The 17,214-nt window shown below is 35.2% G+C and overlaps 1 protein-coding gene across 3 annotated transcripts in view; it reads left to right on the top strand.

The window, feature by feature from the left end:
- The window catches only part of METTL25 (methyltransferase like 25), a 123,406-nt gene that overhangs the window by 60,551 nt on the left and 45,641 nt on the right, over nucleotides 1-17,214 (top strand). For all 3 annotated transcript variants that reach the window (XM_003259606.3, XM_030819896.1, XM_012500266.2), the window contains one exon: nucleotides 14,190-14,284. In XM_003259606.3, coding sequence (XP_003259654.1) covers nucleotides 14,190-14,284 — 95 coding nt within the window. The remainder of the gene's footprint in view (nucleotides 1-14,189; nucleotides 14,285-17,214) is intronic.

Genomic DNA, 17,214 nt, shown 5'->3' with positions numbered 1-17,214 from the left:
TTCTAAACTTGCAACTAAAACTGAGAGGTCATCTTTACTTGAGAGTGTGTCAATCTACATGGCGATTCTTCAGATACCCTTGAAGTATATTTTTAAGGAAACCTAAGGAGTCTTCATCAGTCCTTAAAGAGAATAACATGGAACAGAGACTAAAGTTTAAAATCAAGGTAAAATGGCTGGTAAATGACAAATACTTGACTTTAAAAAAAAATCTATATTCTGTGGGAGATTATAAGATGCGTATCAACCTAAATTTTACTTTATTGTTTCAAAGCATTATAAAAGTGATGTAGATGCATGTGACACACAAAAAGGAAGCTTTAATAAAAAACTTTCAACTATGAATGAACTCAAAATATTAAACATTTATTTCTATGTTTACCTTTCAACATAAGTAATAAATATATTCACATTATAAAATGAGTTCTGAAAGTATGCAAGCAAATACGTTAAAAAGTTAAAGTTTGTTTGGCATCACTTGTGACACTCCCTTCACATATTTCTTGCTATGCACGTACATATACAAATGGGTACATGTACAAATACCTCTTTTCTAACGAAAGGATTCAAACTGAATTTAATCATTCATTCATACATTTATATATTCTTTCAAAAATATTTATTGAGTGTCTACAATGTGCCAGATACTTTTGAATGAGAAGTGGAAAAAAACTCCCTGCACTCATGTGATTTACCTCCTGGTAGGTAGAGACAGCAGAGTAACAAGCAGATATATATCTAGTACGTCAAATGGTGATAAGTACTATGGAGAAAAATAAAGCAATGTGAGTTTGGAGGCATGCTGTTTTATATAGGGTAGCCGGGAGAAGCTTTGTTGTTAAGATGACGTTGAGCAGACAGTTGAAGGATGAGGGAGCAAGCCATGCAGCTGTCTTGGAGACATAGTGTTCCAGACAGAGGGAACAGCAAGTAAAAAACCCAAAGGCAGGAACCTGTTGGCCCTTTCAAGGAAGAACAGAGATGAGCATGGCTAAAACAGTGTTGTGACAAAAAGCAGAGAAATTTCTTAGGGAACTATTGCTGGAATCCATATGGAAGATGGCGATAGTGCAGATCAGAGGGGAACTTTGGAAAAGATGGTTACATTCTGAATATATTTTATGTGTATTGTCACTTAATATGAAAGTGTAAAAGAGAAAAGCAAAGTATATATCAATGGCTTTTGAACTAAAATAATGGAAGAATGGAGTTGTCATTTATTGATCTGGATATAACTGCAGAAAGGGCGGAACTGAGATGAGAGTTGCTCAGTTTTGGACAGGTTGAGTTTGTGTATGTTTTGATAAATATATTGTACATGGTGCTATTTGCAGTACAGAGAAATGTAAAGGCACATCAAACATAAAGGTGTAGTACTACATCATGACTGCATAAAATTAACTATAATGCATACTATTCTGCTGTAGCAATTTTGTAGCCACCTCTCGTTGCTATTTCATTGGGGTCAAATGTTTGAAATACCCACTTTAAAAAATGTGTGACACTAATCATCTCCACCTGAGCAGTTAGTCTCTTCAGTAAGTTGCATATTGCATTAAAAATGATATTTCACAGTTCTAGCATATTTCTCATCTTGTTTAGTATAATACCATAAGCCTTGAATAACATCATGGGATCTATACTAAGTGCCACTCGTGATGCTGTAAATGTTCCCAAGAAGGCAAGTCATGACAAGAAAACTTGGGTTCCTTAATATGTACCATAGATTGAGGTCTGCAGCTGCAGTTGACCACCATTTCAAGATAAATGAATCCATCATAAGGACTATTGCGAAAAAGAAAAGAAAATTAGGGAAGCTGTGAAAGTGTCACTGACACTTTTTGTGGAAGGTTTTTGAAAATGCAGTTTTATGTGGGTATGTGATTGCGAAAAGAAAAGCCTATCTATAAACACTAATTTGATTTGAGAAAAAGTGAAGTCATTATATGACAAGTTAAAGCAAAAGGATCTAAATCTACATCAGTAAAGGATTTAAAGCTGGAGAATTTAATGTCAACAAGGGATGGTGTGATGATTTTAGAAAGACTTTTGGCTTAAAACAAATTGTCAAGATAATAGGAGAAGCAGCAGATGCTGATCAAGAGGCAGCAGACAAGTTCCCAGATGCCATTAAGAAAACTGTTGAAATGTAAGGGTATCTTCCTGAACAAATTTTCAGTGCAGATAAAAGTACCATATTCTGGATTAAAAAAAAAAATGCCACAAAGAACACTTATTAATAAGGAAGAGAAGCAAGCACCAGGATTTAAGGCAGGAAGAGATAGGCTAAGTCTACTGTTTTGTGCAAATTCAATCAAGTTTATCATCAGAAATGTCCTTATCTCTAAAACTACTAACTCCTGAGCCTTGAAGGGAAAAGATAAACATCAGTTGCCTGCTTTTCAGTTGTACAACAAGAAGGCCTGGACAAGAGCCCTTTTTCTGGATTGATTTCATCAATGCTACGTCAGAAGTCATGAAGTATCTTGTCCATAAGAGACTGCTTTTAAAGTTCTTTTGATATGATAACTGGACAATGTGCCTGGCCATGCAGAACCCCATAAGTTCAACACTGCTTTAAAGAAGATGTACAGACAGCTAACAAGTATATGGAAAAGTGCTCAACATTACTGATCATCAGGGAAAGGCAAATTAAAACCACAATGAAATATCACCTCATACCTGTTAAAATGACTGCTATTAAAAAAAAAACCCCACAGGACAACAAATCTTGACAAGGATATAAAGGGAACCCTTTTACATTGTTGGAAGGAATGTAAATTGGTGCAGTCACCATGGAAAACGATACGGAGGTTCCTTAAAGAATTAAAAGTAGAATTACCATTTGATTCAGCATTCTGACTTTTGAGTATGTGTCTAAAGGAATTGAAATCTGTATCTCAAAGAGATATCTGTACTCCTGTATTTATGACAGCTTTATTCACAGTAACCTAAGATATGGAATCATTTCATCTCCATTAATGAATAAATGGATAAAGAAAATGTGGTACACACATACAATGGAATATTACTCAGCCTTTAAAAAGAAGCAAGTCCTGCCATTTTCTACAATATGGATGGACCTGGAGAAAATTATCTTAAGTGAATTAAGCCAGGCAGAGAAAAATACTGCATGATCTCACTTTTATGTGAAATCTAAAATAGTCAAACACAGAAGCAAGAGCCGGGGCTGGGTGGGAGAGAAATAGGGAGGTATTAGTCAAAGGGTACAAAGTTTTGATTATACAAAATAAAATTTGGACATATATTGTGTGTATAATATAGGGCCTATGATGCACAGTACTGTATCGTATACTTAAAAATTGCTAAAAGGGTATATCTTATATTAAGTCCTTTTACTACAAACAGAGAAAAAAACAGGGAGGAGACAACTTTTAAAGGTAATGAATAAGTTTTTGGCATTGCTAATGATGCTGGCTTGATGGCTTTACAGGTGTTGACTTATTTCCAAACACAAAGTTGTATACATTACATATCTACAGCTTTTTATATGTCAACCATACCTCAATAAAACAGTTTTAAGAAAAGAAAGGGAGGGGAAGAATACATATCACGTGTGAATTGTTCATTCATTAGAAACTAAATAATATTTAGCCATGAATTGAGTGACTGGCCCATATTAAGTACTCCATAAGTATATATAAGATTAAAAATCCAAATTGTAAAAAGTTGAAACAGCAAATGAAGTGTGAAATGAAGCTGGCAAACCAGGCACAAGCAGATCATGTAGGATTTTGTCAGTCATACTAAGGATTGGGGTCTTAATATTAAAAGGAGAAAAGGGATTTGTTAAGAAGAAGAAGGATTTGTTAAACAGGAAAGTGAACTGATGAGGTTTGATTTTTTTTTCTTTTTTTGGAGGTGGAGTCTCGTTCTGTCACCCAGGCTGGAGTGCACTGGTACAATCTCGGCTCACTGCAACCTCTGCCTCCACCTCCTAGGTTCAAGCGATTCTCCTGCCTCAGCCTCCTAAGTAGCTCGGATTACAGGCACCCATCACCATGCCTGGCTAATTTTTGGATTTTAGTGCCGACGGGGTTTCACCATGTTGGCCAGGCTGGTCTTGAACTCCTGACCTCAGGTGATCTGCCCACCTTGGCCTCCCAAAGTGCTGGGATTACAGGCGTGAGCCACCATGCCCACCCCTGACGAGGTTTACATTTTAAAAGATCATCATGGTTGCAGAATTGAGATTGGAATACAAGGGAGCAAGAGTGGATGTTGGCACACCAGTCAAGAGACTGTTTGTTGTACCAGTCCAGGTAGTTTGGGATGGTGGAAATAGAGAATTTATAGGTTTGAGGAAAATTTAGGAGATAAATAAACAGGAATTTCTAAAACAAACTGAATGAGAAAGTGTCAGAGATGTCTCCCGAATTTTTTGACTTGTGTAAATGAATAAATATGAGTGCCAGTTATTAAATTGTGAAACTTCATGAGATCTAGTTTTGTATTATGAAGTTAGTTTAATTTTAGACATGTTGATTTTAAGGTGCCAATGAAATATTCATTTGGAAATGGTGGTTAGGATATTGATAAGGGAAGAAATAACTAAAATCAAAGCAGAGCTGAAGGAGATAGAGACGCAAAAAACCCTTCAAAAAAATCAATGAATCCAGGAGCTGGCTTTTTGAAAAGGTCAACAAAATTGATAGACCGCTAGTAAGACTAATAAAGAAGAAAAGAGAGAAGAATCAAATAGACACAATAAAAAATGATAAAGGGGATTATCACCACCGATCTACGGAAATACAAACTACTATCAGAGAATACTATAAACACCTCTACTCAAATAAACTAGAAAATCTAGAAGAAATGGATAAATTCCTTGACACATACACCCTCCCAAGACTAAACCAGGAAGAAGTTGAATCTCATCATAGACCAATAACAGGCTCTGAAATTGAGGCAATAATTAATGGCTTACCAACCAAAAAAAGTCCAGGACCAGACAGATTCACAGCCGCAATCTACCAGAGGTACAAGGAGGAGCTGGTACCATTCCTCTGAAACTATTCCATTCAATAGAAAAAGAGAGAATCCTACCTAACTCATTTTATGAGGCCAGGATCATCCTGATACCAAAGCCTGGCAGAGACACAACAAAAAAAGAGAATTTCAGACCAATATCCCTCATGAACATCGATGCAAAAATCCTTAATAAAATATTGGCAAACCGAATCCAGCAGCACATCAAAAAGCTCATCCACCACAGTCAAGTGGGCTTCATCCCTGGGATGCAAGGCTGGTTCAACATATGCAAATCAATAAACATAATCCAGCATATAAACAGAACCAAAGACAAAAACCACATGATTATCTCAATAGATGCAGAAAAGGCCTTTGACAAAATTCAACAACCCTTCATGCTAAAAACTCTCAATAAATTAGGTATTGATGGGACGTATCTCAAAATAATAAGAGCTATTTATGACAAACTCACAGCCAATATCATACTGAATGGGCAAAAACTGGAAGCATGCCCTTTGAAAATTGGCACAAGACAAGGATACCCTCTCTCACCACTCCTATTCAACATAGTGTTGGAAGTTCTGGCCAGGGCAATCAGGCAGGAGAAAGAAACAAAGGGTATTCAATTAGGAAAAGAGGAAGTCAAATTGTCCCTGTTTGCAGATGACATGACTGTATATTTAGAAAACCCCATCGTCTCAGCCCAAAATCTCCTTAAGCTGATAAGCAACTTCAGCAAAGTCTCAGGATACAAAATCAATATGCAAAAATCACAAGCATTCTTGTACACCAATAACAGACAGAGAGCCAAATCATGAGTGAACTCCCATTCACAATTGCTTCAAAGAGAATAAAATACCTAGGAATCCAACTTACAAGGGATGTGAAGGACCTCTTCAAGGAGAACTACAAACCACTGCTCAACTAAATAAAAGAACATACAAACAAATGGAAGAACATTCCATGTTCATGGATAGGAAGAATCAATATCATGAAAATGGCCATACTTCCCAAGGTAATTTATGGATTCAGTGCCATCCCCATCAAGCTACCAATGGCTTTCTTCACAGATTGGGAAAAAACCACTTTAAAGTTCATATGGAACCAAAAAAGAGCCCACATTGCCAAGTCAATCCTAAGCCAAAAGAACAAAGCTGGAGGCATCACGCTACCTGACTTCAAACTATACTGCAAGGCTATAGTAAACAAAACAGCATGGTACTGGTACCAAAACAGAGATATAGACCAATAGAACAGAACAGAGCCCTCAGAAATAATACCACACATCTACAAGTATCTGATCTTTGACAAACCTGACAAAAACAAGAAATGGAGAAAGCATTCCCTGTTTAATAAATGGTGCTGGGAAAACTGGCTAGCCATATGTAGAAAGCTGAAACTGGATCCCTTTCTTACACCTTATACAAAAATTAATTCAAGATGGATTAAAGACTTAAATGTTAGACATAAAACCATAAAAACCCTAGAAGAAAACCTAGGCAATACCATTCAGGACATAGGCATGGGCAAGGACTTCATGTCTAAACACCAACAGCAATGGCAACAAAAGCCAAAATTGGCAAATGGAGTCTAATTAAACTAAAGAGCTTCTGCACAGCAGAAGAAACTACCATCAGAGTGAACAGGCAACCTACAGAATGGGAGAAAATTTTTGCAATCTACCCATCTGACAAAGGGCTAATACCCAGAATCTACAAAGAACTCAAACAAATTTACAAGAAAAAAATAACCCCATCAAAAAGTGGGTGAAGGATATGAACAGACACTTTTCAAAAGACATTTATGCAGCCAACAGACACAAGAAAAAATGCTCATCATCACTGGCCATCAGACAAATGCAAATCAAAACCACGATGAGATATCATCTTATGCCAGTTGGAATGGTGATCATTAAAAAGTCAGTAAACAACAGGTGCTGGAGAGGATGTGGAGAAATAGGAGCACTTTTACACTGTTGGTGGGACTGTAAACTAGTTCAACCATTGTGGAAGACAGTGTGGCAATTCCTCAGGGATCTAGAACTAGAAATACCATTTGACCCAGCCATCCCATTACTGGGTATATACCCAAAGGATTACAAATCATGCTGCTATAAAGACACATGCACACATATGTTTATTGTGGCACTATTCACAATAGCAAAGACTTGGAACCAACCCAAATGTCCAACAATGATAGACTGGATTAAGAAAATATGGCACATATACACCATGGAATACTATGCAGCCGTAAAAATTGATGAGTTTATGTCCTTTGCAGGGACATGGATGAAGCTGGAAACTATCATTCTGAGCAAACTATTGCAAGGACAGAAAATCAAACATCGCATATTCTCACTCTTAGGTGGGAATTGAACAATGAGAACACATGGACACAGGAAGGGGAACATCACACAGTGGGGCCTGTTGTTGGGTGGGGGTAGCGGGGAGAGATAGCATTAGGAGATATACCTAATGTAAATGACAAATCAATGGGTGCAGCACACCAACATGGCACATGTATACATAGGTAACAAACCTGCACGTTGTGCACATGTACCCTAGAGCTTAAAGTATAATATAAAACAATATATTTATATAAAGGATATTGATAATGCAAAACCAGATCTCACAGAAGAGTATAGGTTTCCAGATATAATTTAGGAATGGTAATGGGTTGATTAATATCTCCCAAAAAGTCATGTTCATGAAGAACTTCAGAATATGACCTTATTTGAAAACTGGGTCTTTGAAAATTTAATTAGTTAAGATAGAGTCATCATACTGGATTGGGTGGGCCCTAATTCCAGTGATTGATATCCTAGGAGAGCGCACACAGAGAGACACAGAGAGAAAACTGCCACGTGAAGACAGGTAGAAAATGACAAAGATTACTAGTAATCACCAGAAACTGGTAATGGAAGAAACAATGAAGTATTCTTCCCTAGAGCCTTCAGAGGGTCTGTGGCCTAGCCAACAGCTTGATTTTTGACTCCTGGCATCCAGATTTGCGAGACAATAAATTTCTGTTGTCTTAAGCCAGCCAGTTTGTGGTTATTTTGTTACTGCAGCCTGAGAAAACTAATATAAAAATTATCGTTGTGTATTGCGGTATAGAGAAGATATCCTAGAGAAAGAGTATAGTTAGGGGAAGAGTATAGGTAGTGCAAGGGTTACAAATTGGCTATCACTGACAGAGGGTGCTCACAGACTAATTTTGGGCAATTTGGGCAGTTTTATTATGCCCACCTTGTGCTGTAAAAAGCAGCAGGACCCAGCAGATGTGGTACTTGGTTACCATACAAATAGGTTTATACCTATTACATCCTACCTACCACTTTATACATGTGTTTAACCACTGCAGGCATTTGAGTTTTTGAGCCTTTGTTCAAAGAAAGTATTAAAGGGATGTGGGGAGTGGCAAGAGAAAACCACAGGAACATTTTGTAGGCAGATAGAATGTAATGAGTCAGCAAGGGAGTATAAAGAGAATTAAGGCCACAAATAAGAAAGAATGGTATTGTGGAAGCCAGATGAAGAGATTGTTTAATGAATGGGGTATCAAGAGTTTCCAGAAATCTACAGTATTTTTTAACCCATTGTGTTTGTTCTCATAGATTACACTGTTGAGGGAAACAAGAGCTGCTGCTGACATGGTTAATGTGTGTGTTTTAGAAAGATAATATTGCTCTTAGTATAAAGGATGGGCAAGAAGACCAAAACAAAGCGACAAAAGATTTAATGAGTAGGTATTGCATTACAAAGTTAGTAGCTAATGAAGACTGAATATGAAAAAGAAGTATAATTAAGAGGATGTATGTATAAGAATTTAGAATAATGGAAAATGTTTCTAAAGTTCAAGCTTGTTTAATTAAGTGGATAATGATATTAACACAAGAAGGAATATCTAGTACAGTCTCTAAAATTAAGAGATTATTGTTTCTAAAGCTTGCAAGAAATACTAAGAAATGGGAGAGAAAACAAGAGACTTCATCTATTTCAAAATTATGGAAGTGAGGCTAGGGGAAACAATTTGATTCACTGATAAAGGGTGATTAATGCTCAATTTGATTAGATTTGAATATGGGTATATGAACGCAAAGAGAAGACTGATACATAAAAGTAGAAATGGTGAACTCTAACTTTGATTCAGGTCATATGAGGGAGCTTCAGTCCTCACTGCAGACAGAATGAAACTAATGAAACAGATTCTGAAGATAATATTGAGGATCTACATAAAAGGCTTTGTTTGACTTTGAGGGTTTGCTGCCTCCTTATCAGTTGTTTGCACTTAACTCCATTAGATAAAGAGCAAAGGTGTGAGGCCACTGTGATCTCAACCACAGAGGAAACTGTTACGCAGATTCAGAAAACTTCAAGATGGTTATGTAACCGCGTGGTGTCCGGAGGGGTGATATGTTTTCATATAGCTTTGAGCCAAGGCTGGCAGTTCCTGTAAACTGCAGTCGTATCTTAAAGTTCCCAGGTGTTTTGGATAGGAATTCAGGGAGCCAGGTGCATCAAGTAAGACTGCCCTTCTGTCCTTCATACGTTGTTAAATATTTAAGAGGGAGCTCTCTTACACACGGGTTGAGTACCCTCTGTCAGCCTTCGTTGTGGTGGTAAATAGTAGCTTTATGAGTTCTAAGGGAGACCATAACCCTCCTTCAGCCTCATAATCTTCATCAGCGCAAGTCAGGAAACATATTTGAAGTAAGACCATCTTTTATTATGCTCCACTTCTCTAAAGACAGCCCCATGGGCTCCAGGTGTGATGGCTCCCTTGCTGGCTTCCATCTGTATCACCTGGAAACAAGAGGGATCCCAGGAATCCTGTGTTTCTCTGCCCATATCTTCCCTTTATCACCAGAAGTCATTTGGGAAGCCCAGAACTCTGTTCCCATGGAAAAATTTTCACCCCATCTTCCCTCTACCACAACACTTACAGCTTCACCACTTTGTCTCTAGAACTCTGAGAACTAATCCCATCATGCCTTTTATCCCTATTCATATTAGCTACCACCAGAGCCTGAGGACTCACAGCTCATTTCTTATTTCTAGGACCCTAATCAAAGGTATCTCCATAAGCCCTTGGTTTTGACTAAGTATCCCATTTTCTGGAATTCACAGTCAGTCATTATCAAAATTGCCTATATATATTGCCTATTCTCTGAAAGTTTCTTTATTTTCCTACCTAATCACAACCTAGCTCTTGTAATGAAGCACACTGCCTATACTCCTCAAGCAGTGGATTTCTCCCCCACATTCTTTGTATGGAATAAGCCTCCATACTTCTCGTTGCTAATTGTAGACTGTGTGTGTTATCTAATGTTGTGTAAGAAATCACCCCAAAACTCAATGGCTTATAGCCACAACAATTATTTAGTATCTCTCATAGTTTCTGTGGGTCAAGAATTTGGGAGTATACTTGGCTATGGGTTTCTTGTATTAGATTTTTCCTTCTAATAATATACCCTTTCCAGTGTAGTGTATTTTTCATGTATGTTGTACCCCTTTCAATCTAATGTTAAGTAGTATTTTTTCTAGCCCAAGTTTTCTTTAGATTATCACTGAGGGAAGACCTCTCTGCCTGTTTTCAGGAAAGTACACAAGCTTTTTTCCTGGCAGCCTAAGGTAAATTGCAGAGCAGTGATGGTCCACTAATTATATCTTTCATTACAAATCAATTTTTTTGGATTCTTTTCATAATTCTGCACTACGTTGACTTTCCTCTCTTTTTCTTCCAGTGTTACAAATTTGTTTGTTTGTAGGTATTTGGTTAGTATATTAGAAGAGGTTAAAAAATTGCTAGTCAATTATTTTAAGTTGTAATATATTCTCTGTTTTGGAGAGTAACTATATCCTACTGGAAGCTCAGTTTTTAAATTTTTGTTTCATATTTCATTAAATCTTCCTCTCATCCTTATGGCATGCTTCTTTATTAGATTTAAATCCCTGCTCAAATAGCACACCCTCAGAAAAAGACTTCTGTGTTAATTAGAACAGAGATGTTTTATGGGTATTCCTGAGATATTGTTTCCCTTGTTCCCTGGGTTTTGCCTGTGACCACAATCATCATCTGTTTATTCTAGTGTGATATACAAATTTTGCTATATTCCAAGAGTGCCGAGCTATAAAAAGCTTGGCAAACATTAAGATGAAGATTTAAATGTAAAATAGATTTAGGACCAAAGTAACAGTGACTTAAACAAGACACAGGGACATTTATATTTCAATTCAGAGGTCAACAAGTAGAGCTGCACTAGAAGCTCTGTACCAAAAAGTCTTATAGGAACTGAAGGTTCTTCTATTTTGTTGCTCTACTCTCTGCTGCTCTTGTTTGCGTGGTCTTAGTTTGCTTGGCACCACGAACACATTCCAGACAGAAAAGAAATTAAATAAGCAGGTAGGGGTAGAAAGTGTGGGTGAAAGAACATACTCCCCCCATCCCTTTTAAGTACATGACCTGGAATTTGCGCACATAATTTCTGCCCACATTCAGTTGGCCACAACCTAGTCATATAGCTATCCTAGTAGCTGCATGGAAATCTGAGAATTGCAGCCTCTAATCTCAACAGTTGAGTTCTCTGTTACTACTAGGAACAAGGAGAGAATGGATGGGTAAAGGGAGGAGTAGCTGTTTTATTGGTTAGTAATAAACCAGTTTGAATAAAATAGCACACCCCCGTCTTTCTAGCCCTTTACTTTTTACAGTGAGATCTGTATTTCTCTTTTTATTTGTCAGGAAAAAAATAAAATACTTATTGTAACCCTTTCATTTAGCAATAATCATGTCTCACTTAAATCATAAAGGCTTCAGTAAAACCCAAACCAGTCTTTGAAGTCATCTTGGAAATAGAAGAAGTATCCCAGAGTCCCTAGGACCTGGATAGGCTGCAAAGGCTCTATAAGTCCTATGCAATTGTAAGTGAAATTGTTTGTTAATGTATGTTTATATAGCATGAGTGTTTAAGAGCATGAGTTCTGGATTCAGATTGCCTGAGTTTAAATTCCAGCTCTCCCTTGTGCTTGATTTGTAAATAAGGCAGTTGACTTAACCTGTCTGTCTGTGCTCAGTTTCCCTATTTGGAACATGAGAATAATAGTATACCTACTTCACAGAATTGTTCTAGGAACTGAAGCTAGTTAATACATTTAAAGGACTTACAATAGTGTCTCAATGTTAAGTGCTGTGTAAATACTAGCATTTTTATTGATACATAATATTTGTACATATTTACAGGGTATATGTGATATTTTGATAAATGCACAGAATGTGTAATGATCAAGCCAGGGTATTCAGGATATCCATCACTTCAAGCATTTATCATTTCTGTGTGTTGGGAACATTTCAAATCTCTTCTAGCTGTTTTTAAATATACAATATATTGTTGTTAACTATAGCCACCTTACTGTGCTATCAAATATTAAGACTTATTTCTTCAATCCAATTGTATGTTTGTACCAATTAATCTACCTCTCTTCATCTACCTCTCCCCACAGCACATATACCCCTCCAAGCCTCTGGTAACTCTCATTCTACTCCCTATATCCATGAGATAATATTTTTAGCTCTCACATACGAGTGAGAATGTGCGATATTTGCCTTTCTGTGCCTGGCTTATTTCACTTAACACAGTGACTTCCATTTCTACCCATATTGCTGCAAATGTAGGGTTTCTTTTTTTTTTTTTTTTACCAAATAATACTCTATTGTGTATATATATACCACATTTTCCTTACTTATATCTATTCATCTGTTGATGGATACTTAGGATGATTTCATATCTTTGCTACTGTGAATAGTGCTGCAATAAACATGTTGTAGATATCCTTTTGAGATAATTGATTATTTTCCTTTGGATAAATATCCAGTAATGGAATTTCTGGATTGTATGTATGGTAGTTCTGTTTTTGTTTTTTTGAGAAACCTCCATGCTGTTTTTCATATGGCTACATGATTTGCATTTCCCTGATGATTAGTGATGTTCAGCATTTTTTCATACACCTGTTGGCCATTTATATGCCAACTTTTCAGAAATGTCTGTTCAGATCCTTTGGCTACGTTTTAAGTGGATTAGTTGTTTTGCTGTTGAGTTGTTTATTTGTATTATTATTTATATTCCTAGGGAGGATGGTCCATATTTTCCATCTGATTATCAGTAGGGTCTGTTATAAATTTTTATTTAATACCTGAACATCTGGATAGGCTATGATTGTAACATCTTTCATAGGCTATGGTTGTAAAATTCAAACTTGTTCTCTTTTAATCAAAAGTCATCTGATCCCTCATGGTACAGAAGTGTATTTGGGGGAATCTATCCCAATTACATTTTCTTACAAAGCACCTTTTTGTTTTTATTTTATTTTACTTTTTATAATATAATATAAATTAATATTTATGTTTATCTCAACTTTTTTTAAATTGTCACTGGGTTTGTTTTAAATAAAATTTTCCAGGTCTTAATTTAAAATAGAAATTGCTTTCTTTTTCTTTTCAAAAACCCTGTGGAACTAATAGTTCTACATCAGAAATTTTAACATGACCAAGTTGCATGTGTAACTCTGTAAGTTGAGCAGTAGATATGTGATTAAGTAATGAACACTGATTATTGTTTTTGTTGTAAAACATAGGTGCAATTGAGCTGAATTGGGTCATAGTGGAAAATATTATAGTCTGTTAATATAATGAAGGAATAAGAGCCTGTACAGCTGTTCTTTTTCTGAAAGGGGAACATAGTGGCTAAAAGAAAAAATCTGATGCTTCAACATTGTTAGGAATGAATTTATATTGTTCTATAATAAATTGCCAAATGTCACATTTAATAAATCATTTTTAAAAAGTCAGGTCAGCAATAAATTTTCAATATCTCATTACTTATCTCATATAGTTATATTGAATATCAAGAGTATTTGCATTTTAAATTGCTAAATCTTAGAGAAATTGTTTTGGCAAATTGGTTGGTACCAGACTTGGAATTTAAACACAAAGCAGCTGTGTTGAGCAAATACCATTTTCATAACATTTGTATGCTTTCAATTAACAAACTGGAATGAACTGTTAAACATCACCATTTCCATGTTTAACTACTGTTTTTACTTTCTCAATGACTGATTTGCTTTCTTGGTAGATTATTTATTTTAACTGAAAAAGGAAGAATTTTATTTAAATAATCTGTATTTTTCCCCCATCTGCAGAACGTACTCAGGAAAAGTGGGGATTTCCAATGTGCCACTATTTAAAGGAAGAGAGATGGTGCTGTGGTCGTAATGCCAGAATGTCAGCATGTTTGGTATGGTTATATTTTTTCCTGGAGTAACAGCTTTATCCAGATGTTGTAGAATTTATTATTTTTGGCTAGTATCATGCATTCAATGCCAAATTTTGCAGAACATCCTCATTAATGCTTTTGTGCATTGGAAATTATAAGAAAAAAGTGACTTGCCCTTTAAACAATATCCACTCTACATGCAGTGTCATGATAAAATTATATAGAAGTATTTTAATTATTATATAAAATATAATGTAAAGTGTTCAATACTTTATCCAATGCTTTGTGGTTTGTGTTTCTTCCTGGCAGATCATTTGGTTTCCTAAATTTTTATAGAATAGGAAAAATATTAAGCTAATTAAGATATTAAGTAACTATCTAATTAAATAAAATATTTATTGTGCTGCATTTGACTAGTGCCCTCAGACCTAGAACACTCTAGCCCATAATGTTCTCTGTTCATGGCACTATGTCAGTTTACAAAGAAATGAGTTAAATAATGTAAGTGACTTTTGTGTTTTCAGAAAATTAAAATACTGCAGCTATGTAGAATTAATAAATTTAGAGATCTAAAGAACAACATAAGGACTATAGTTAATATTGTATTATATACTGGAAATCTTCTGAGAATAGATTTTAGGTGCTCTTACTGCACACACACACAAACGGTAATTATGTAAGATGGTGGATATGTTATTAATAAATTGCTTACCTATTATAATCATTTCACTAGATATAGATGCTGCTCAGCTTATGATGGGGTTATGTCCCAATAAACCCTTCATACGTTGAAACTACAGACAAAAATGCACTTAATACACCTAACTTACCAAATATCATAGCTTAACTTAGCCTACTTTAAACATGGTCAGAACATTTAAACATTAACCTACAGTTGGGTAAAATCGTCTAACACAAAGCCTGTTTTATAATAAAGTGCTGAATATCTCATGCAATTTATTGAAAACTGTACGGAAAGTGAAAAATAGAATGGTTGTATCAGTATTCAAATTATAGTATCTACTGAATGCATATCACTTTTGCACTATTGCAAAGTTGAAAGTTGGGAACTGTCTATATATATATATATATATATATATATATATATATAAACATCATGTTGTACACTTTAAATTTATGCAATAAAATCCTTAACAAAGTAAAATAAAATAAATTACAGTTGATTAAATAATATGTTTAATGTCCAACTGCAAGATAAACTAATTCTTTTAGGACCCATTATTTCTATGCCTGTTACATAGCAATATAAGAAATAGTGTGCCAGTGTTCTAAGTTATACACTAGAATTATCTTAGAAATGTATTTATGCTAACGTAATAATTTCCTTTGGTAGCCCCACTTAAACTACTTTTCTGGAAATTTGTCTTGTTCTCTCACTCTCTAGTAAATGATACTTGTTCAAGGTCTTGTTAGAATGACAGGTTCTTCTTGGGATAACTTGAGCATCAAAATGCTCATAGCCAGTGTTATACCCTTGATGCAAGAAATTGAAATAGTCTTTATAAAGTGAATGTAGCCTCAGAGAAAAGACCTAAAGATATTGGCATCAGGGATTTCACAATGTAACAAGATAGATCTATCCCTCTGTGGTGAGACCCACAACTAATAGTCCTCACTCATAAGCAAAAGACTTTTAATCAGATTTATGTTATCCTCATTTTAATTATTAACAGAAAGCCAAGAGTCAATACATATCTAAGGGAAGTCTAACAAAAAAAAAAAAAAGAGATTAGATTTAAAAAAAGAAAAAGCAGCTGGGAAGAAATGTAGACTATCTAAAGGAAAAGAACTATGTAATATCCCTTAGAAAGACAAAAGAATATATTGTATCCATAAAAAAGAATTATTTCTATTAAAATAAACATTCAGAGAACCAAAGCAAATACTTTGGAAAATAAATTCTGTAAATATAGAATTAGCAGACCATGCTGGCCTTAACTTGCCCTGATCAATGTCGTCTTATTTTTTTATTCCAAAGTAATGTTGGAAAATCTAAGGAACAATTCTTTTAATATATCTTATTTTATTGCCTTTTGCAACATAACTGACATTTTTGAAAAATATTCAAAGCTTAAGTGGTCTTCTTTAAAGAAAAAAAAAAGATACTTTGCTGGGTTTTCTGGGGAATGCTTTCAGATAAACAGTTAAGGATACTAACCAGACACAAAATATTAATTAAATTAGAGCAATATCATTAGCATACGTTAAGCCTGATAAAACTTCTAAATTATTCCAGACCAGTATGAAATGAATGCTTGGTATGTTTTCTTCATCCTCTTTGTTCATTGTTCAAGAACAGTATTAATGTTTGCAAAACACTTTTTAACCACCTATCTGATTACCTTTTATTATGTAATCACAATTTATTATTTCTATTTCTAAATTAAGCTTATCGGCAACACATACCAAAAGCAGTCTTGGGGTATATGATATTTTTATGGACACCAAATCGCCTCTTTTTAAATAGCCTTTTTTTTTAATTCAGTTTGGCCTTTAGGAAAATTTATAAGAAAAATCTAATCTGAAATTAGCACAAGGAGTACCATAAATGAAAACTCATTGTTATCTTCAAGGATAAATCTGTTCTGGACCTGTTGCTGTTTAACATAATATGAAAATTATGTAATAGCTGTCTCCTGTATTCATGACATTCTACTTGGCTGTAGATGTTCAGTGAAAGTATCCTTCAAGTAAATGGGAATATTACATTTTTTTTCTTCAAACCATTTCTGTGAAGCCAGTTTTCATGCAATGAACTCTTTTTCCCACTAACTCCACATAGTGTGAGGGCATGATAAACCAGGATTCAAATAACAAGTTTTTAGTTCTTGCTCAGTTCTTTGCTAACTAGCTATGCAATTTGAGGAAAGTTACTTATCTTGATAGTGATCTTGTATATCTACAAAAATTACTCTTATACTTATAAAAAG

The sequence above is a fragment of the Nomascus leucogenys genome, chromosome 10 (assembly GCF_006542625.1).
Source record: "Nomascus leucogenys isolate Asia chromosome 10, Asia_NLE_v1, whole genome shotgun sequence".
Classification (NCBI taxonomy): domain Eukaryota; kingdom Metazoa; phylum Chordata; class Mammalia; order Primates; family Hylobatidae; genus Nomascus; species Nomascus leucogenys.
This window is presented reverse-complemented; position numbering and strand designations above follow the sequence as displayed.